Source organism: Cydia pomonella, chromosome 6 (assembly GCF_033807575.1).
Source record: "Cydia pomonella isolate Wapato2018A chromosome 6, ilCydPomo1, whole genome shotgun sequence".
In the NCBI taxonomy this organism is placed as follows: domain Eukaryota; kingdom Metazoa; phylum Arthropoda; class Insecta; order Lepidoptera; family Tortricidae; genus Cydia; species Cydia pomonella.
Window position 1 is genome coordinate 13,360,828 of NC_084708.1, and position 21,844 is coordinate 13,382,671.

General features: G+C 37.3%; 2 protein-coding genes across 7 annotated transcripts in view; one reads left to right on the forward strand and one right to left on the reverse strand.

Moving 5' to 3' along the window:
- Positions 1-1,828: 1,828 nt before the first annotated feature.
- Positions 1,829-21,844, reverse strand: part of LOC133519017 (sphingomyelin phosphodiesterase) — a 32,927-nt gene continuing 12,911 nt past the window's right edge. For 2 of the 6 annotated variants that reach the window (XM_061852870.1, XM_061852869.1), the window contains exons 2-12: positions 13,494-13,588; positions 11,373-11,854; positions 10,975-11,206; positions 10,124-10,284; positions 9,728-9,900; positions 8,775-8,969; positions 7,544-7,797; positions 7,220-7,329; positions 6,819-7,003; positions 6,084-6,275; positions 1,829-2,335 (exon numbers count right to left, since the gene is read on the reverse strand). In XM_061852870.1, the coding sequence (XP_061708854.1) occupies positions 2,266-2,335; positions 6,084-6,275; positions 6,819-7,003; positions 7,220-7,329; positions 7,544-7,797; positions 8,775-8,969; positions 9,728-9,900; positions 10,124-10,284; positions 10,975-11,206; positions 11,373-11,854; positions 13,494-13,566 (2,127 nt within the window). In that variant the 5' untranslated portion in view covers positions 13,567-13,588 and the 3' untranslated portion in view covers positions 1,829-2,265. Of the gene's footprint in view, positions 3,281-4,230; positions 4,319-6,083; positions 6,276-6,818; positions 7,004-7,219; positions 7,330-7,543; positions 7,798-8,774; positions 8,970-9,727; positions 9,901-10,123; positions 10,285-10,974; positions 11,207-11,372; positions 11,855-13,493; positions 13,589-21,844 lie in introns of all 6 variants that reach the window. The other 4 variants (XR_009799567.1, XM_061852875.1, XM_061852871.1 and 1 more) reach the window with 4 other exon arrangements.
- LOC133519019 (vitellogenin receptor-like) overlaps positions 16,077-21,844 on the forward strand; it is a 37,819-nt gene continuing 32,051 nt past the window's right edge. Inside the window, exon 1 of the mRNA XM_061852879.1 lies at positions 16,077-21,085. The gene's annotated coding sequence lies outside the window, so the exon portion shown is untranslated. The remainder of the gene's footprint in view (positions 21,086-21,844) is intronic.

Here is a 21,844-nt window from a genome sequence, read left to right on the forward strand (position 1 = left end):
TATTTAATTTATTTTTGCCGAGGTAACCCAACCTTCTTCAAAATAAATATTTAAGTACAAATTCAAAAAGTGGCTGTGACAACCGGACAGACAGATGGACATGACGAATCTATAAGGGTTCCGTTTTTTGTCATTTGGCTACGGAACCCTAAAAATGCCGTGATTATTTAATTATAGAGTGGATATGACGTCCGACTTTCAATCTGGAGGTCGCGGGTTCAAATCCTGGCTCGTACCAATGAGTTTTTCGGAACTTATGTACGAAATATCATTTGATATTTACCACTAGCTTTTCGGTGAAGGAAAACATCGTGAGGAAACCTGCATGCATCTGCGAAGAAATTCAAAGGTGTATGTGAAGTCCCCAATCCGCATTGGGCTAGCGTGGGGACTATAGCCCGAGCCCTCTCGCACATGAGAGGAGGCCTGTGCCCAGCAGTGGGACGTATATAGGCTGAATTATTTAACTAAAATTTCTTAATTGCTTCCTAATCAACTTATACATGAGATACAGAAACGACACTTCCAACAAAACCGAAGTTTGACAGCGATTCAGGGACGAATTATGATGTCCCTTTCTAATATATGGCACCTTCCCTTTCGGCCATTTAGGGTTGTCAGAATTCAAGTCATTATCGTATCTGTGGTCGTGCACATATAGGGACGTCAAGTTGTGCCAACCCTAATAATTGCTCGGAGCAATGCTTGAGCCGAGTAAAGCTGAATGTAGGAGTGTCGCCCCACTGCTCAAAGGGTAAAACAGGACCCTATTACTAAGACTGTTCCGCTCACTTTGTTGTCCGTCTGTCACCAGGCTTAGCGTTGAAAATGTCGGAAAAAAACAAATGATTCTTTCGGGAATTTATGAAATATACGTTTTTTTCCGTTTTTTTTCGGATTTTTAAAGAAAAAATACAATAAGTCACTACAATTTATTTAATATCATTACTATTCATTTATTTCATCATCACTATCACTATGACCATATATTTCAATTGTTTCGGCTATCATGTCGTCGATGTTGCCCATTTGTAGGTGTAAATTAGACCGAATGTAGATTAATTTGTTTAGCCGTTCTGGCAAAAGTCGATTGCGATCTTTAGTATGCGTCCTTCCAAATAATGACCAATTTCTTTCTGCGGCGGCAGATGATGGAGGAATGCTCAGTAATCGGAAAGCAGTTTTGTAGAGCATAAACCTTTCCACCAATTAAGGGGATTTATTTTCGTGATAGGCTGCCAAATACACTCGTTACCCCAGAAACCTCCTTTCGATTGATATTCGGCAAATTGACCCATCATATCGCTGGTGCTTAACTGCATATTATCTGTTAATTTCGTAATATACTGCACCATTTTTAGAAACTTCATCAGATAATAAAGCCACATAAAGCGCAATGAAGCCACACGATTGTGACAATTGAACTGAACTGACACCGATGTCAATATTGTCAATAATCATTTACCTACACTCCAGTACCTATTAAGAAAAATAACCGATTGAAACCTTCACGAAAAAAACGATTAAAACGTTTTTTTCGGATAAATTGAAGCGATAAAAAAACGAGCCGTTTGGAAAGAAACGGGATTTTTTCCGGAAATTTTCAACGCTAACCAGGCTGTATGTATCTCATGAATCGTGATAGTTAGACAGTTGAAATTTTCACAGATAATGTATTTCTGTTGCCGCTATAACAACAAATACTAAAAAGTACGGATCCCTCGGTGGGCGAGTCCGACTCGCACTTTTCCGGTTTTTTTTCTTAAAATAATTCCCTATAATAGTGATAAAATCTCTAAAGTAGGTATAACACTTAATAAAGCACATATATTTTTAAAATCATTTAATTAAAAATTTACAGATTTGTAGGTATGTACAATATAAAATTACTTAAATTATTATTAACATCAAATTATCATTAAGTCTATACAAGTATCAGTATTTAGTACAGTTTGAGACCACCGCAGTGTGAAATTCTTAGTGTAAGTCTTAAAATTGATTCCAAGTAAATGTAGGAACCTTATTTTTAAAAGTATTTTTAGACATACATATATGGTTGAAGTTATAGTCATCAATGTTACGTTAGAATAAAAAGTAATAACGGAAACAGTTGGACTAATTTACCTGTCTTGCGTAAATACACAGATCAATTAGATTGTTCGATAGTAATCCGTTCCCTGTAATAATTGAAGTCACTACAGCAGCTTTACTTAACTACCGAGCTTCCGGCGCTGATCAAACTTCCGCAGTTTTCTTTCACACTTCTCAGCCGAGACCCATCACGAACTTTGGTATCGAATATGCCACTTGAGGTATTTGCATTATCATTGACATCCTGAAATTATTGATATTACATATATAAAATCACTATCATTATACTCACTAGACTATAATTGGAGTAACGTAAGAACTAATTATTGTCAGTTGAATTGACCCTCACATATATGTAGCTAAGACCTACCGTTGAACTGATAGCCTTATAAGGCTATCAGTTCAACGGTAGGTCTTAGCTAATAATTAGTTCTTACGTTAGCTGCTTTTATATGAAGGTCAATTTAAAATTGTCAAAGAGCAATTCTTAGATTACTCTGACTACCTATATCGTGCTACCTGGCTTGTACAAGAGGGTTCACTCTATAGTAACTACGCAAGCCCCATGCGGATTGAGGACTTCCCACATCAACAATTTGGTTTTCATCACGATGTTTTCCCCGGAAACGAAATACCTATTTATAAAGTTATAAGTTTATAGATAATTAAAATTATACCTATTAAACGTTAAAAGTGTATAAGTCCCGTGAAACGAATTGGAACCGGGGATTAAAATCCGCACGCTACCAAATTAATTTTTAAATTATTTTATACTCGACCTCATCCTTTGATATTGCGATTCGGTTCTTGCAACCAAGATAGATCATCTTGCATATTTGTATCGTAAGAAATTAACCCTTTGAACGCCAAGAACCATAACCCCTTACCGCATACGAAGCCATATATGGCGGATATGATATTCAACTCTATTGACAAGTATTAAAGTTAAAATTTCAACAAATATTTTTTATTACATGCGGTAAGGGGTAGGCGTCGTAAGAAGTCGGGCCCGTGGCGCCAAGGACGCTTATTTATAAGTGATATGGCGTGCGTTGTCAAAGTAACCCTCCAACGTTTCCAGTATGCTTTATTTCTGGCGTTCAAAAGGTTAAAACAGTTTAATGTTAAATTGTACCCACCTTTTTTGCGTTTGTTATATCCACCACCTTAAACTTGCTGTACACTAGGTCTGTACAAAAAGAAATAAACAATAATAAGGTATGTACAGTGAAATGTAGTTAATATCAAAAGCTGTTTAGGTAGTTAACTTAATACAGTATCGGCCAAAAACACTAAGTGTTTTTTTTAATCATATATCGAATAGACTCCTTGTCCGTCATGAGTGTCATGAATGAGTGTCATGACGAAAACATCTGACTTTTATCTTTACTTAAAATTGAATTGGCCGATATTGTTTATGCGGAAACGAGAGAACCATCACCATTTCAAGCTGTAATAGAGACAAAACACCGATTCACCAATTAAGGGTCCCGTACATTGTGTATTTGATCGTACTTATATAGGATACGAGATAAGAAAAATACAAAGAGCTCTTTATACTAAATACGGCACTCAGCACTTTACAACCTTTGATTGAATGAGGACGTTTGAGTTATCCTGCTAAAAACATATTTAGTATGAAGTATTTACTTATCAATGTCTACAGTCACTATTTGTTAGACTTTTTTATGATTAGGTAAATACCGCAGTTAAATTTGTCCCAAAATCGTTTCTACGTAAAATATCTGTGACATACACACGGACAGACGGACGTATATGAACTACCAAACTGCATTTAATATTGTAACTAAGATTATTTCTTATGAGCTTAGCTGAAAGTCACTGTCTGTGGTTTTTTTTCCAGTCATACTTATTCCAGTCCAATTATACTTATGTTATATTCTGTTACCTAAGTAAATCTACATACTTTGTTAGTATGTACCAAGTAGTAGATTTTGCTGTTTAGAGTGCAGTGCAGTACCTAAGTGATGTTAAGAGAGTTTAGATCTCCGTGCGCTTTTTCCAAATTTTAGTAATTAGGTGCAGTGCACTCGCGGACCCCTGGACTTGAAGTTAAAGATTTTTAGGCATGTTTGTTTATCGTTGTGCAGATACATGGTGTTTAATACATATTGTTACCTTGACATATAATTCCACTATTTAGTCGAAAAGCACAAATTATAAAGCGTCGACAACTACTTTGATTAAGTTTTCTATAGCTTTGAAACTGAAAATAGGACAATATATGTATACATAAATTACATAATGATTATTTTTTCAAGGATGTGAAAATAATAGTTATGGCAGGCAAATATTTACATGGATTGAATATATAGGAAGGTATTCTTTTCTGTGTCTACAAAACAGTGTCCCTGGACTATATACAGAGTGTTTTTTTTAATACCCAGCAATATTTTGTTTTCTGCCGGTCTAATGTTGACATTTTCTATGATGATGATGGTATCCTGTTATCCCTCATCAGGAACATAGGGCTCTCGAAAGGGATTTCCTGTTTTCACGGTCCAGCGCGGCCTCCTCTAGCTCCGCCCAGCCTAGGCGAACTGATGCAGCCTCCTTTTCCACTGTGCGCCTCCAGGTGGTCGACCCCTTTTTCCAGGAATTTTCCAAGTCAGTCCTTGCTTGGATAGGTATTGTGGTGGTGGTAGTGGTTGTTGTGTTGTTGTAGTGGATGTTTTCTATAGAAGAGCTAAATTTTGGGATTTCGGGGTTGGTCCCATAGTAAAAGTTGCTTAGTTTAACCTGCAGTATATTATTATATTCACATCGCAAAATATTGCCGGGTATAAAAAAACACAATTGACAAGAGTGCAGGAATATTGAAATACAGTCAACCGTTGCACGTGTTACATTCAACATGCTATAAAACTATATTAAGAGGGGGCTCTCGCAAAATTGTAGTTTTTATTTTAGATTTTTACACGTTTATGAGGTGCAAATGCAATGAAAAAATTCACACGAAAACTAGACCATACTTCCGAAGGCTTACTCCAAGAAAAACCTTAAAAGATTAATAGGCCAGGCAACGAATGCTCAAAAAAGGTATAGGGGGAAATGCTTGGAACACAATTTTTGACTTAGTCACTTTGTTTGGACTAGTTAGGAGGTGAACATATCAAAAGTCTCCGGCTGTAGCCCTGCGCCGGGGGGGGGACATGGGAGTTTGAAGGTTCCATTTTTCGGTTTTCGATTATATCTGGGAATCTATGTGACATGGCCACTTTACAAAATGAAAGTTGATTAAATTTGTTACACGTTTTATTCAGTCAAGTTTTTCGATATCTTGGATAATTTTTGAGATATCCGCTCTTGAAACTTTATTTGGGTTCTCAATTTTATCTTGATATCTACATCAGTCAAGCTAATTTATTTATGGTATCAAATCCCATTTTTAGGTTTTCCGCTTATTAGGTAAACTATGTGTCCTACCGACATGATCATTAAATCGTTGCTTGACCTATAAAGTTGGTCCAATAGGAAAATAAAAAAACACAAAAACATGTCTAATTTTCATTTATTTTCAATTGTATAGCGTTACCTTGCATACGATATCAGTATAATTTTAGTATAAAATTGCTAATGATATAGTCGAGGGATTTGACTAGCAAAATTTTAAACAAAAATGTACTTACTTACTCTCAGAAATATTGAGGAATATCGTTAAAACCGGCGCGATCGCGAAATCTTTACGCCCCCTCTTTAGTGTGTTTTATTAACATAGTTAAAGTGAAATTCCATCTATACTTGAACAGGTAATCGATTAGTTATAAGTACTTAAATCATATGTTGCAGATTGTTAGACGTAAAGGTTCTAAAATTTTATCATCAAGTTTATAGATTATAGTATAAACTTGTTTTTAGTCCGGACCAGACAGTCCAGTTTAGGTATTGACATATTTTATGGAGTGAAATATGTACACAGCAGTATGGCTCTACTTTTTTCTAACTTTTCCGAAGATTGCTGAGATACTTACGAGACTGAGAGTCCGTTGTAGAACCACGCTCGCCACGTCTGCGGCGCCGGCGCCGAGCCATCGATGCGCGCCTCGATGTGCCCGCACAGCGCGCGGCGGTCGTGCGAGCGGCCCGAGCGCGCGTCGCACACCAACCGCTTGCGGCATTCGCCGTCGCAAGTGCCTCGGCGAGGACTGTTCTTCCAGTAATGTCTGAAGAATCATAGAAGTTAAAAGATAAGATACCAGTGGCGCAATACCCAAGAAATGAACGCTAGCGGCCATAATACACGTGCAGCAGGGGGATAACAAGTTTTCAACTGTCAGTTGAAGGGTGATTGACAATATCAGTCAATAGATCTGGCCGTCCTGAGAATAATGTGCGGGCGGCGTTTTTATTGAAAGTGAGAGAACTGAAAGTTGTTCCGATGAGCTGAAATAAGCCAAGGACGCTGCAAAGGATATGAGGGGGCTTTGTCTGAACTTGTGAAGGTCCTCTGTAGTCGCAAGAGTGCATCAACAGTAACTCTTCCTGAAGTGTCTCTTTCGGAAGGCTTCGGTTAAAGGCTGTACTATCATAAGCAATTAAGCAGGTGCCGTTACCAAGATTGAACCTGCACAGAATTGGCATGTGTTTTTTAGCAAAAACAAATTAAGTCCTCTGGTGTTAACAAATTATCTTTAAATAATGCAAAATAATTCGATAATTTAATTACTTGTAATATAAATTGAATATCAAATATCAATATATAATACTTGTAATATAAATTGAAGACGTCTTCCTTGGCTGTCATATCGTCAATAAACTTGTCCCAATCCTGCGGCCGCAGAGCATTCATGGTATACGCCGACCGCGCCGAGTACAGCTTGTACCATATCGGGTAGCCAAATAAATTGGCCTCCTTCAAGTTCATTATCCATGTCTCGTGGTCCACCACTAACTGAAAAATACAATAAAACTTAGAAATTGCTTTTTGAACGCCAATGAATCGTTGAAATCACTTCAACCACACCGTCTTATGACTATGACGGCTAGAATCGTGGATCAACAAACTTCACTTTACAAATATGTTTTTCTACTGTAGTATAGCCATGCATTTTCGCAATTCTTGCTGTGTATGTACGTTATAGTTTAAACAGTTTATATCTAGACGTACCCGAGTAGTTGCTTCATGATCTCCGTCGACATAATATATTCGATATCCAAGATTTAAGTCATAGTAAGGCGATACAGACGGTCCCACATAGGCTATACTAGTTGCTCTGCCTGTAAACAAATAGAGTACGTAAATGTTATGTTTTCCTGTAAGGGGATAAAAAGAATAAAGCAGCTATTGTCATTATTGGAACATAATGAACTGGATATGACGTTTTACAGAATTCTTCTTAACTTAATATTTCGTAAAACGTGAGACCTGCCGAGTTGCAATCCCCATTTAACATGAGAAGAGAAGAGTTTGTAGCAGAATTTTGATATTTACCTAAGTCGTTTGGATCGTAAAACACCTCGAATTCATCAAAATGCGTGTGTCCGAAAAATTGTGCAGTAATCGTGGACTCATAACGATTGATAATGGCGTAGTAGTTTCTGCTCCACACTTTTAAACAGTCAGAGTGACCGGGCGGTATGTGGCCGATTATGTGAACTTTCTCCCCGCTGAACTCTGCTGACTGCAGCTCGTAGATGAGCCACTGAAGCTCGGTGGCCGGGTCGGTGCTGTTGAGTAACAGCCACCTAAAACAATTTTCAATTAATTATTTTTCAAAATTAAAGCAACATTCAGTTATTGGTGGGTAAATACCTAACTAAATACAGGCCAACCTACCTACACGACGTTTGCCATTAATAAATATAGAATATACCCATATCCCATTTGAGTATTGATACCATTAAGAGGAAAGAAGACGGCCGATTCTCCATACAAACGTAGTCCCCATTTTCCTCTCTGGATATTGACATTTTGGAAAATATTTTTACATAATTTATTATCTATCGAGTAACGGCAGGGCGTTTGAATGTTTTAGATTTTTTTGGTTTAGGAGCGAAAAACAGATTTCATACAAAATGTTAAATGCTTCTAACTCCCTATAATAATTAAAAATTCGAAAAAATCAAACGTATGGGCATAGCTGTGGTTGATATACAACAAATTGTGTCAAAATATTTTCAATGATGTTAATATCCAGAGATGAAAATGAGGACTATGTTTGTACCAAAAGGTGATTTCGCGTGGGTCGTCCACTTTTGTCTTAATGTTCTTTATGATACAATCTGCGGGAGTAGTCTACCGGAGTTTTACCGATATTCTGACTACGGATTAGATAAGGCAATTAATTAGCAATGGATTTAGAGGGAAGAGGAAGTGTTGCAACTGTTGCAAGCGGCGGAGTTAACTGAAGTCTCTAATTTAACACCAAAGAGCATCAATTTTGCGATCATGTCATCATTGCATCGGAATACCGTAGTTACACAATCAGCAGCAAAGTTGCTAAGTGGTGCTCATATTGATCTGAGCTCAACTTTATTGTTAAGAGAATAAGAGCGACCATTTAGACCACTTCGCCCGTTAAGCTACGAGTACTACTGCTCCTTACTCGACATACATTTGAGACTATAGAGGTTCTTTAAGCTCAAGATTTCGCTAAGTTCATAGCATAATTCATATATCACGGACATATAAATAACGTCTTCTTATTATGAAGAATACGGACCAGTTTTTGTTGTTGCAATAGTTCATGTTGAGCGATATGATGCGGAAGCCGGGGCGCACGAGGACAGAGTAGAAGGCCCCGCGGCGCACCGTATGTGACACTCCGGCGGGTAGCCACCGTCGCCACTGGGCGTCCAATTCGTCGTACAACCAAGCTATGTTGGACTCTGGTGAGGATATGTATGGCGGTGGGAAACTGGAAACAATAGGAATACTTATGATTTAAAAACAGAACACGGCACGGTTACCTACATAAGGACAGCCATGGCGATGGCGACTGCACTGATAATCCTAGCGTGTAGGTTTCGTATAATGTAAATAAAAGGTTTCAACATAGATATTGCCCCTAGACATTTAATAGGTTATGTTGTTGGTGGTAGGTATTTTGCATAGAGTCCCATACATTCCTCGACTCTTCTCTTTCCGCACAGACTATCTTTTTACTAGCTTTTATTTAACTTGGCATGTTAGTATGTATGTATGAGTAGGTATGTTTGCGTGGGTCAAATCTTGGTAGCTAAATTTGAACCACTTCCCGGTTTCCGATTGAGCTGAAATTATTCATACATATGTAAGTAAGTCGGGTAACAATGCAATATTAGGTATGGTACCATCGAGGTGAAGGAGACAGGAAGTGGCCATGGGAACTCTGTGATAAAACAACGCAACCGAATTGTGTTTGAGGTTTTTAGAATTTTCTCGACGAGTATTAGTTACCTGTGGAAAGAAAATCAAATTCTCAATTCAAATTTTGTGAGTCGCAATATGTGGAAAACAGCGATCGAAACTGTACCAGAACGTTCAACCTGTTTTTTGTATAAAAGCCAATTTAAAAATATCAACCTTAATCAAGCACATACGAGCGCTCGTGTTGATCGTACTGATTGATACGACCTCGACCATTACAACACAACGGAAAGAGTAATAAACCTGTATCCATAATTGTATACGTACCTATTAACTGGAGAGGACTCGTGGTTACCGAGAGCGGGGAAGATGGGAACCCCCGGAAACATATCAGACATCTGGGCTACAGTCTCCTGCAAAACTTTGAGGTTTTCTTCCTTTGTCTGGTTCCAAACGTCATGAGGAGGCAAGTCACCAGTCCATAAAATATAGTCGATATCCTGGAAAACGCCAAAAGCAAATTGTTGAGATCGATAAAGGGTGGTGATTTTAACGTAATGAAATCCATGGACACTTTGTGAACTTTAGGATAATGGGTAAGGCTTAAAGTTAAAAACAGCAAGGCGCCCTTTATGGCAAGCTGCCCGGAGACTCTGGAGTAGTCAAAGATTCAAATTTGGTAATTAATCTCGTACACCCGGGCATGTAGATATAAATAATTACCGTATGCGTATCAGCGATGTGCTTCAACATATGGTCGATGGTCCTCTTGGGCGTGTCGCACTTGCGGTAGTCGCCCCAGCGGCCGGCGCCGCCGCCGGGCGTCACCGCAGGCCCGTTGGACGCACGGCAGCACAGCGGCTCGTTGCATTCCGCGTTTGCACCTGCGTAGGGCAATATTTGCTTGTTTCAAATATAATATAGTCTGAGTAACCATTAGCCGGGAGCATCAATAACATTCTTTAGGGTGAAAGTACACAAAAAAACATTTGATCTGAGGCTTAAGTGTCGTGGAAAGGATATCCCTGTTCCACCTTCCAGCTGGAGCCAGTTATTAGAACTCTTATTTGCTACTTACCCAATTAAGCATAATACTCGTAATTATGTTCTAAGTAGACAAAACGATAATTACGAAAACCTTAATTATTACACGCGTGTTCGAGTTCTCCTTTCTTAAACCATATAAGGTTTCGGTCCTTATTGGATTGATTTTTTATGCGTAAGTCGTCCTAGCGACGCCTCGTTTTATTCTAATTCAATAGCTTTGCCATTCGCCCACTACATAGTTAACTAAATATTCAATGGACTCTGCAAGAACGCTTGCTCTTAGGTCAACGACTTATAATGGAATTTTTAGGTAGCATATAATTGTCTGCATGTCTGCGTAACAATTTATACCGTTGTAAGTACATATTAGAAAACGTACCTATATTATAAAATCACAGTATGATTCGTGACCCGTATTAAATCTTAATCGCGTGACGTGATGTTCTTCTACAGCAGCTGTTTAGAAGCCTGCCAAGCGATTTTGACCTAAAGTGACTCAAGAAATATCTGCTACTGTAAATACTTACCTTCAGCGTAATATGGATCGAAATGAGTATCAGAAATCTGAAGGACTTTGAATGATGGAGCCTTGTCTACCGGGATATCGAGGACTTTCGCTGCTGGCTTTGGCACCGGAGGAAAAGCGACTTCCCACTCATGGTAAGGGTTATATACGTCCCCACACGCGTCACCTATGACGAAGCTGCATATCTCGTCGGGTCCTATTGTTACACGCTTCAGTACGTATACAACTTCACTCTGAAAGTGAAATTAAGTGTGAAAAGAAATGTGTAATCGCCAAAGAAATGTGCCGTCTAATCGTGTGGTTGGAAAACCGCACACAACAAGCATTCAAATACAACGTTACGTAAGTGTTTGTTTGTGATTAGATGTTATAGTTTGAATAAATAGAAACTTGTCTTACCCCGAAGAGTCTTGTTATGCCCTCACATACTCTGGCAGACTGTATTTTCAAGGAGACGCAGAACTGATATATTATTTTATTTATTTCCTCATTGCTTTTGCCAGCCCGTATGTAGTGTTGGAGGAGCCCTGCGCCCGCTTTGCACGCGGTGCACGATACTTTAGACATCACAGAATGTTCTACTTCATAGTAAACTTGCTTTAAATTGAGCAACTTCAAGGCTTTTTCTACAAAAAGTGGCAAGTTTGAGCTTTTATCGCTGTCCCACAAAAGGCGAGAATAGTTTCTTTTCAAGGCAGCCATGTGCGCTATTAGTTCTGTCTCGTTCGCTGACGGCGGCAGCTTGTGCGCATGGTTGGAAGGCATGAAGAACAGTTCCTGGTTGCGAGGTTCTGTCGTCCAGTTCCAGTTGTCCATTGGAGGCGACCATTTTATTACAGGATTTTTGTTCCATTTTTGTTGATCTAGAAATATAGGGTTACCTGAAAGAGAATATGTATTTTGTTATCACTTACGACGTACTCAGACTTTTTTTTGGTAGAATATCAAATGAATTCTCGATGCGTGTATGTTAGTCGGAGACCGATATAATATTGACCGTTACATAAGTAAGTTGATAAGTATTTTTATTTAAACTACCTACGCTATCTAATACCAATACCATATGACACATGCCTGTTAATTGTTTTTAGTATGAAACAGATGACCTAATTTATCAGCCGTCGTATTTGTATTGTATTCGGGCGATTTTTCCGCAACTCGACGACTTGCGCCTATTTTGCGTGATATGTTGGGGGTGGGCTAGTCCTGCCAGCCCAGCTCCTCGAGGAATCCTATCCAGCCGTCGTAATTAAGTAGAATAATCGCGGCACACTCAAGATATTTAATAAAATTTTCATAGAACGAGGTTTTAAATCTGCACATTTTTAATAATTTGTCTAAGTTATATTCTTGTAGAGTACCTACGTCTCGAAGATCACAAAATTAGTCTTAGAGATTCTAATCCGTTGTAACTATAATATAGGATGAGCAAGAACAAAACTATAAATAAGTGCATTACAATATGTACATTACACCGATGAAGTCTTACATACAAGAAAATATACCCACATAAAAGAATTTCTCTAATTTCAATCTTCAAATAATGGCAATAGAATTGTGAGTGCAGAGGCAAGTGACAAATCTCTATGTTCCTTACCAACACAAAGCATGTAGACTCTGTTCTGATTGTGACGTGTATCTTGCGAGTAAGTACTTGTATATTCATAAAATATACATACATATATCGATGACTAAGCTAAGCTGACAATGCTTTAAAGTCAATGACTTGCAGGCTTGATTTGGTTAGCTGGTGTAACGGTACAACTTAACTCTATATTATATTTTCGACAGCAACCACACGATTACAAAGAAGATTACATAAACAGATGCTCAAGTGCCATTATAAATCGGCGATTGCTAATGACAGATGTTCACAATCTTAAACCATATCACAAATATGTGCGCATTCAGTATTCACTTCAACTTTCTCAGTTCATCAGCCCCTTTGGGGTCATCCATAAATTACGTTACACGAATTTCAAGTTTTTTTACCCCTGGTGTGACGTCAAATATGATTTAGCAATTTTATTTTCAAAGAAATCAGCAATTCGAATTAGGTATTATTATTTTTATATAAATAAAAAAAATACAATAATAAAAATTTGATAACAGGAAACCGTAAAGGAATAAAATCTAGTTATTTAGCTGAACATCGAAAAAAAAACAATATTCTGTTACAGAAGAAGTTAAAGTAACGTACCAAAGTTTTTAACTGGTCAGTCACAAGGGGGGCCTCCCCCTTGTCACAACATGTCACATTTGCTTGAGCCCCTCCCTCCCCCTAAACGAGTGACGTATTTAATAGATGACCCCTTTGTCGCATTTCACGAAAGTTGTTATTGTTGCACTTTAAATAATTACAGGATAACCCCCAATAAGCCTTATCACCATTACATAAAACGACTTACATATTTTTCGCTTTATTACAAAGGAGTAAGGAGCATTAGGAACAAAAGTGTAAAGTGTAAACATAACTTTAAAGTCGACCGTACATAAATAACTAATTGAACTGTGATTTACCTAATACAAAAGTAATGTAAGCAGACGTAAGTAGTATCAGTTGCAGCGAAAGCCATGGTATTCTGATAATCATCACTGAAGGTGAAGCAAGTTATCTGAAACAAAGAAAATATCATTAGGCAGGTAACATTAATGCGTCACTAATCACTATACATAAATACCTACTTTATTTACATAATCGACAGGATGATGTAGATTTGTTACTGAATACTAAAATAGCTGAACATATTTAGATGCAATTTGTCACACACATAGTAGGTATGTATTAAAGAATGGGAAAACTTTTTATCCCGAAATTTGGTCAGAAATAACACGTACTTACCTACAGGTAACTAGTACCTACTTTGAAATAGGTATTTCTATGTCATTACAAAGTGTAACTGGGTAAGTAATTTACATTCTAGTATTGTAAATATGTCTACCCGCACATGGCAAACCACCAGCTTCTTGTGAATCAAATGTAATAGGAATAACATTACATTATGGGTGAGTATAGTACAGTGTTTTACAATCAAGTATAGGTACTTAATTACACAGCTGCTGAAAAATCGGACGTCTCCTTCACCCCTCCAGTATTTTAAATCTATGCAGAGAAGGTGTAATTGCAAATAAACTTACATAGGTACCTGATACAAGATAACCAAGGACCTGTAATCTATTGGGAGATGTTGGTATTTTGTTTCATGGGTATTGAGAAAAAAGATGTTGACCTTCGACTAGTAAGACAAAATAAAGGCAATCGGCAGTTACGTATCCAAAGTTAAATATGCCGACGTAACGATACCGATTACCGACACAGATTTTAAACACACTCTCAAAAAAGTCTAGATAACACAAATCACGCAAGTTTAAAAAAGTTGGTATAGACAAACAAGTTTCAGCATTCAAAAGTTTCATACAACTTTCGTATTCGATTGTACACAAAAACTTTCTTCCCGCCTGCCGTGAAACTCGTAAAAAATCTCTTCTTTATTTGGGTGAGTTCGTAATTGTCGTAAAATCATTTTTGTAATAGACTAACATTTATGAATAAATCCATAAATACTTGGAACGAAATAACATTAGTAGTAAATAGTTATAAAGTAATAAAATTCTTTCGACTTTCGGAAAATCCAGTGAAAGTGGGACAACGGACTATCAATGACCTATTAAACGAGGTTTTACATAATTCAAAGCAATCATTGTTGTACGCAATAAAAGTTAAAGATTAAACTCGGGTCCCATATTTCCGGTAAGCTTTCATACTATGGGCAGGCGCGTCGTAAACATACCTTATGTAATTTGAGTCACGCACAACTCATCTCATACCTATTACATTACTTTACCCACTTTCCTCCTTTAAAATGTGTGCTATATACACTCAAATATTGTGACCAGTACAAACAGTAGTTTAACATAAAACCTACACCTATTGGAAATAGGACGCAGAATGCAATCCGATACTGAAATAGTATTTTATGCAACAGTTGTATAAGAAGGGTCAAAAAAGGCGAGTGGCGTGAGTTACAATGTGAGCCGGAGCCGAAGGCGTAGGCGAACATTGTAAAGGAATACGCCACGAGAATTTTTTGACCTACTTATACAACGTTGCATACAATATTTTTCCTACGAGTCAACAAAAATAAATCTTAATTTAGGTAAACAAATTACAGCAAAAGTATATAGCCAAGACGCACGAGCATACCTTGTTACGCGCCCGGCCCGCCCCGGGCCGCGGCCGGCCGGTCAGCGACACCTCCTCGTAACTCATGAGGCCCTGGTACTTGCTACTTGCTAAATTAATTTTTTGGACAGTTTTTTCTCAATTTTGGCCACCGTAGCCTACGGAGACTAATAAGCAACGCTAAGCGGTCTTCGTAGTCTATGGGTGTTGCTATATTACGGGTGTCACATGCGTGTTTCTGACTTATGAAATAATTATTTTTACTATGCAACCAAATGAATATTTTGTAAGTTGGCAGCAATGCACTTAGTTTAAAACTGTATTCGTTTTGGTTTTGTTAGGTTGGTAGCCATTAATCGCAGTAACATTATAGCGTATAAAAGCACAAGAGCTTTTATGAGGAATAGACAATATAGACTTTTCTTGAAACCTTTTATGTATGTTCTTATATTCGTGTTAATGAATGCATAAATGACAGATAACAGTAGAGGAGTAGGAAAAAATAATTAAAAACCGTATGATTATTCATATTTTATATGATTAAATTTGGATGATTTTTCACATAAAGCTTACTACACAACGTATTGTAGGTGCGCGCGTATTTACATATTTTCTCGTGCGATTGGTTTTAAGACTCACTATAAAGTCACTATAAAGTCAAGTGTAAAAAAAAGTGGCTGTGACATAATCGGACAGACAGACGGACATGACGAATCTATAAGGGTTCCGTTTTTTGCCATTTGGCTACGGAACCCTAAATATGGGTGCACACAAGTTGCTTAAAAATATGTCCTATAGCTTTTATGGCGGCGAATTACCCATATTTTCCACTTGACTGTACCCATATTTTCCTGCCTAAAAATAACATTTTTAGAGTTCCGTACCAAAAACGTACAAAAGGAACCCCGGAAGGAGTCCCGTCCCGCAAATTAGTTAGCGAATATGCCGATAGATGGCGCTGTACATAATTATGCTTAGTATACTTCTGGTTTGGTCTTTTGGAATTGATTATAGTTACATGAGAAAATCGAAAGTTTGTACGGAACCCTGGGTGCGCGAGTTAAACGAACTCGCACTTGACCGGTTTTTAATAGGAAGACTTGATAGCCAAAGTGAATGGGCGCATATCGGTTTACGGTTGCGGCGGATACATTGTACGTTCTGCGGATGCGGGCCGCCTTCTCGTAAACGAACTCGGTACACATTTGTCACTTTAGAAAAAATGGAAAACAATGTGTGATTTACGGTACGTGTGTGAGTCAGCGGATTTTACAGACTGTACGCGGACGTGGAGGTCGGCACTTTCTCCGCGCTTCATTGACTCGCTCCAAAGAAAGTGACGGTTGTATCGCACATTCGCACGCGGTGAGTCTGCTTATTGACACATTGTTACCGTGGTAAAATAATCCGATGCAAGCAGTCAGTCGTAAACTCTTCATCCTTATCCAACACGTAACGGAAACGGTAACGCGCGCCTGCCGAGGGCGATGGAGCGGCGTATCGGAAATATTTGCTGCGCCTTGGTTACCATGCCATAAAAAATAATGATCAAAATTTTGTTTCATGGGTAGATAAAATTTGAGTTGCTAATCGTGAAAACGCGTAACCCTACTTTATGTCAGAGCCTAGGTTAGGTTTTAATAATATTTATAGTTGTTGATATACCTATTTCCCGATGTACACGCATCAATAAACGTTTATAAATGTTAAATCATCTATCAATTATCTTTCAATCTAATTATGATATGAGAACCGCGCTCGCACATATAATTGTTTCAAATAAGTGCAAACAAACCAATTTCCGTACAAACCAATATGAGTCTATTCTAAAATGTTAAATTCTCATTCAAAAACAACCTCGTAAATTAATTGTAATGTAATTACCGCGCTGAAGTACCTTTTCACTATTAATTTTAGCAAACAGAAGAAAATAATTCGAATTATACACAATGTTAAAAGTAAAACGATTGATATGTTACCATAGTGTCAGGCACAAAAAACAGAAACAGTGCTTAGTAAGGTAAGGCTGTCATGGCTAAATAGGCAGGTAAAGTGAGATAGGATACAAAAAACGTCCTCTGTTTTATATTTCAAGACATCTCGCATAGACGAATTATAATTATACATCTAATCTGAACTGAACAATTACTTAATTACTACTAAGTTGCACATTAAACGTTAATATAGTTGTATATATAAAAGTTAATAAAATAATAAATAAACGTTTACTTACTGTATCGTGCTTACAACTATTTACATTAATTCTTCTGGCAAACCACAATGTATGTAATGTATGTATTGGTTATAATTTGGTATAGGTACTTGTTTTTATTTGAACACTTACTTCGCCTTATACTTACATACTGCCCAAGCATCCCCTGTATCTTTACTTGTCGCTTTCATGCTTCCTTTTTGTGGATCGCTGTGAAACTGATTCGTAAAACTAACTCTAACTTTTTTCATCACACAAATATATGCCCTTACCGGGATTTGAACCCCGGACCAGCGGCTTTATAGGCAGGGCACTACCCACTGGGCCAGACCGGTCGTCAAATAAGGAAGAGTAAATCAAATAACGTTATATCTTCCTACAGGGGGCGATTTAATTATGTAACTGTAAATAATTACCTAATACTATATGGACTTATGACTAGAATAACGTTTATGTATTAAGCACAAAAAAACTACTAAATTTATAATTTATCATACTTTAGTAGCCCGTTCCGACCCGGACCCGGACATGGTACTTTCCAAGAGAAAAAGTTACGTGAATCATTTTAAGCAAAACCCATATTATGATATAACGAATGCCTATATTTTAAGACATTCCGACGACTACTCGTGGATCCAATAATTATCATCAGATATCGGAAACTTTAGGGTTGGGATATTGGAGTAGTAATGGCGTTTGGGAGGGCCAACAAACTTTTCTTCCAACACTTCATTCATGTCATACGTAGGAAAGTATGTATTTTAGAACCTAAAAAGAGAGGTATAAGGTAAGCTATGTTTTATTTCATATTTAAATAATTTGTATTTGTAAGAATGAGCATATATTCATTTCATTAGTGTTTCATTTCATTTCATTTATTCAACATTAAAAGTCATGTGCATTACAGAAGATGTTAGTTGGATGTAGTCAGTACATGACACCCGGATAGGGTGTTTTACGGTGATTTATTAAAACTATTACCGTTTTGCAGATATGGAAAAGAATCCTAATTACCTACACTAGTACACATTTTTTCTCGAAGAAACTAAAGACACCAACGCACATTTGGACAAAATCATCCAAAATTGGGAATTTGACACCTATTAACAAATTATTACTAGGTACGTATAACAAAACCGATCTCTACAACGGTTAATGATGACTTTGGGGCCTATTCGACTTGTCAGAGTGAGCGGTCGTGACGTGGCTACCACACAGGTCCATTTTTTTCATAAATTTACGAACACTAAAGTTGAATTGTAATAATCGCAAGAATATTTATTTTGGAGTTTTTGTATGGTTATCCCGAGTCACGGCATTTAACTCTGTTGAGTCAAAAAGTTCCCATAAAATATATTATTGTAATAAAATTGGTTTTGGTATCACTCGTTAAAAGATTTTACCGGTTACTTCAGCATATAATGGTTTAATGACGTTGAATAACAATTACAATAAAATAGTTAACAATGTTAAGATCAAACGAGGTTACAGTTACAGTTCAGAAGACTGGCCTGCGTAATAATTCGTAAATACTTAATCTAAAATTTGCCAGTGACCTAGCCCGCTAACACTTAAACAATAACCAGCGAATAAACATATTAGGCATATATTTAATATTTGTATGTTTTTTTTTCTCACCACACCAACTGGTAAAGGTCCCGTTGATTGTTCAATAACTAATGAAATGTTGCATTTTATCCACATGTGTGGCAAAGTAATCTAATCCGAATTTTGAGTTGTTTCCTTGTGTTAGCTGGTAGAATTGACTTTTAAATGATATTTTGAATAATACAATTTTTATAATGTTCATTTGTTTTGGTTTGATTTTGTTTGATATTTTACAGTTAGTATCTTCCTCGCGTTCGTGTGGTAATTTTTGTTTCGCTCGGTGACATAGTTTGTTTAACCCTTGTTCCTTGGAAAAAGTCGTGCCTCGTGCCTCGCAACGGTCAAGATTCCACTTTCCGAAACACTCGCTGGTTCAACTTTAGGATGTTTCGCTTGCTCGGATATCAATATTAGCACGAGCAGTTAAACAACAGCTATACCCCCTTGTAACACAAATAACTATTGTCAACGTCTTTTTTGGTTCACAGCGTAAATAAAATTACCTGGGTACCTCTTTAAGACTTTTAACTTTTTACGAGACGTCTTCTTACGTTTTTCAGTAAATAAGTACCTACCATAATGGTTTAGTTAAGTCAAAAATGTTAGAAACGTTCAACAAACTAAATATTACTGTATAGGTACACTCAAATACATATTTATAAGCAAGACAAGTCGAAGCAGCTTAATTTTGTTTTTGTTGTCTTTTAGGGTTCCGTTGCCAACAAGGACTCATGCCGACAAATAATCTTTAAAACGATGGTTGATCAACTCAGAGAAAAACTATCACAAGTAGGTAGGTAAGTATAGAATCTATTTGTTTGTGACGATTAAAGTGTTTATACTCGCATCTACTGAAACGGCGGATTACAGTCCCTGAACGTGAGGTACTTTGTAAAAATCCCTCACTGGAGGTCAATTCACACTTAAAATTTGACATCTAAGTGATATAATTTTCCCATGCTTCTAGCTCACGCGAATACATGTCGGTCAAGTACGAATAAAATACACGAGCGAATGATAACTAAATGACATCATTTGGATGTCAGAAAGTATGTTTAAATTGTCATTCTGGTTACATTTATAACTGCTGGAAATGTGACGCACTCACGCAAGATGCAAGTTTCGCCGGCTTCAAGGACTATCTCCAATCTGCATACTTAAACAGCTTTCTTTCGTGCATATACGATACTTTGTTTACGAGAGTAATCCGACTACATAACTTGGGCCTCCTTTCGTTTTTACATATAATATCTGGCAGACCGAGTTTTGCTCGGAAAACATATAATAACTCAAAGACCTAGCTGGATCGATTTTTTGTCCCCGAAAACCCCCATATAGCAAATTTCATCGAAATCGTTAGAGCCATTTTTGAGATCCCCGAAATATAAATATATATACAAAAATTGCTCGTTTAATGGTATAAGTACCTGGGCGACCGAGCTTTGCTCGGTTATAACTATTTATTGTAATATGGTGGTGTATAGGTGATAATCTTAACTAAATTTTTTTATTTATTATTATTTATTATTTAAATTAAACTTGTCTAAAACAATAAAAATTATATAATTATAAACTTGAACATAAAAAAAACAAAAGTTAGTGTCACCGGGCGGAACCCGTAACACTCGTTTAGCAGTCCGCGTCTTAACCCGCTGGTCCAGACGGACAGTGGCCGGCAACACGAAATTAGCGACCATATTCTGCGTCGAAAGAAAAACGCATGTAAACTCGAAAACACGCGTTTTCCCAAACATATGACTAATCTAGATCGATTGTATACCCCCAAAAACCCCCATATACCAAATTTCAGCGAAATCGTTAGAGCCGTTTTCGAGATCACAGAAATATACATATATATATATACTCGTACAAGAATTGCTCGTTTAAAGGTATAAGATATATAAGAAGAAAGGTATAATAAAGTAATGACAGTGTGAGAAATTACTTTGTATTTTCTTCCGTAACTAACCCTCACTAATAAGTTGTCTCGCTTCTATTTTTCTAAAACAGTCAACCGAGGATCGAAACTCGTCTGGGCACTAGACACTTATTGCGGTCGGTATGGTGTATGGAGAGATAGCCGGTCCACCTGCTAGGAAAAATCCTACAGTAAGTATGCGGATTGCGGAGACGTAATTACACAGGCATTTATAAATACTACACAATTATAAATGATACGGGTGATTAGCAGCAACAATTAAATACAATCAACGCAACGTTACAATACAATCATTAGGTACCTAAGTGGTAAATGTCCGATTCAAAAATTAGGCTCACGGAAATGTATCTGCCTATGCAGTAAAAAAACATTTAGCATGCGGATTCCGGAGAAGCAATTAAAAAAGGATCTCTGTTTTACATATAATTATAAATTACACGTGTCATTGTATTAATTACCTATAATATAATGTGCATTATTGCATGACATTATTTTAACGATCAATCGATCTAATTTTATTGTTAAAGTATAGTATAAAAAACGTTTTTCCCGTGTTGTTAACGATCAAACTAGACTAGTGGCTCTGTGAGCTGTAGACCTCGCGATAAGCTGAAAATGTAAAAGTGAAAAATACTTAGTTCGTTGAGTCGTTACTATATTACAGTGAACTTAAGCGCCACAGATCGGCGCTTAAGTCCTTTATGCCAACATCCGCATTTAGAAAAAAAAAAAACTGGATCGACCAAAACATTAACCTTAGAATCCGGTCACAAAATTTCACGAGATTCGGTCAAGAATAGCGACTTGTGGAGGAGAAAATCCTGACATACGAAAGAAAAGTGCATGCCGCAAAAGAAGCGCGGACGTGGCAGGCCCAGACGAAGACGGCGGGACGACCGAGACACCTTCATCAATAATTGGACAGAAAA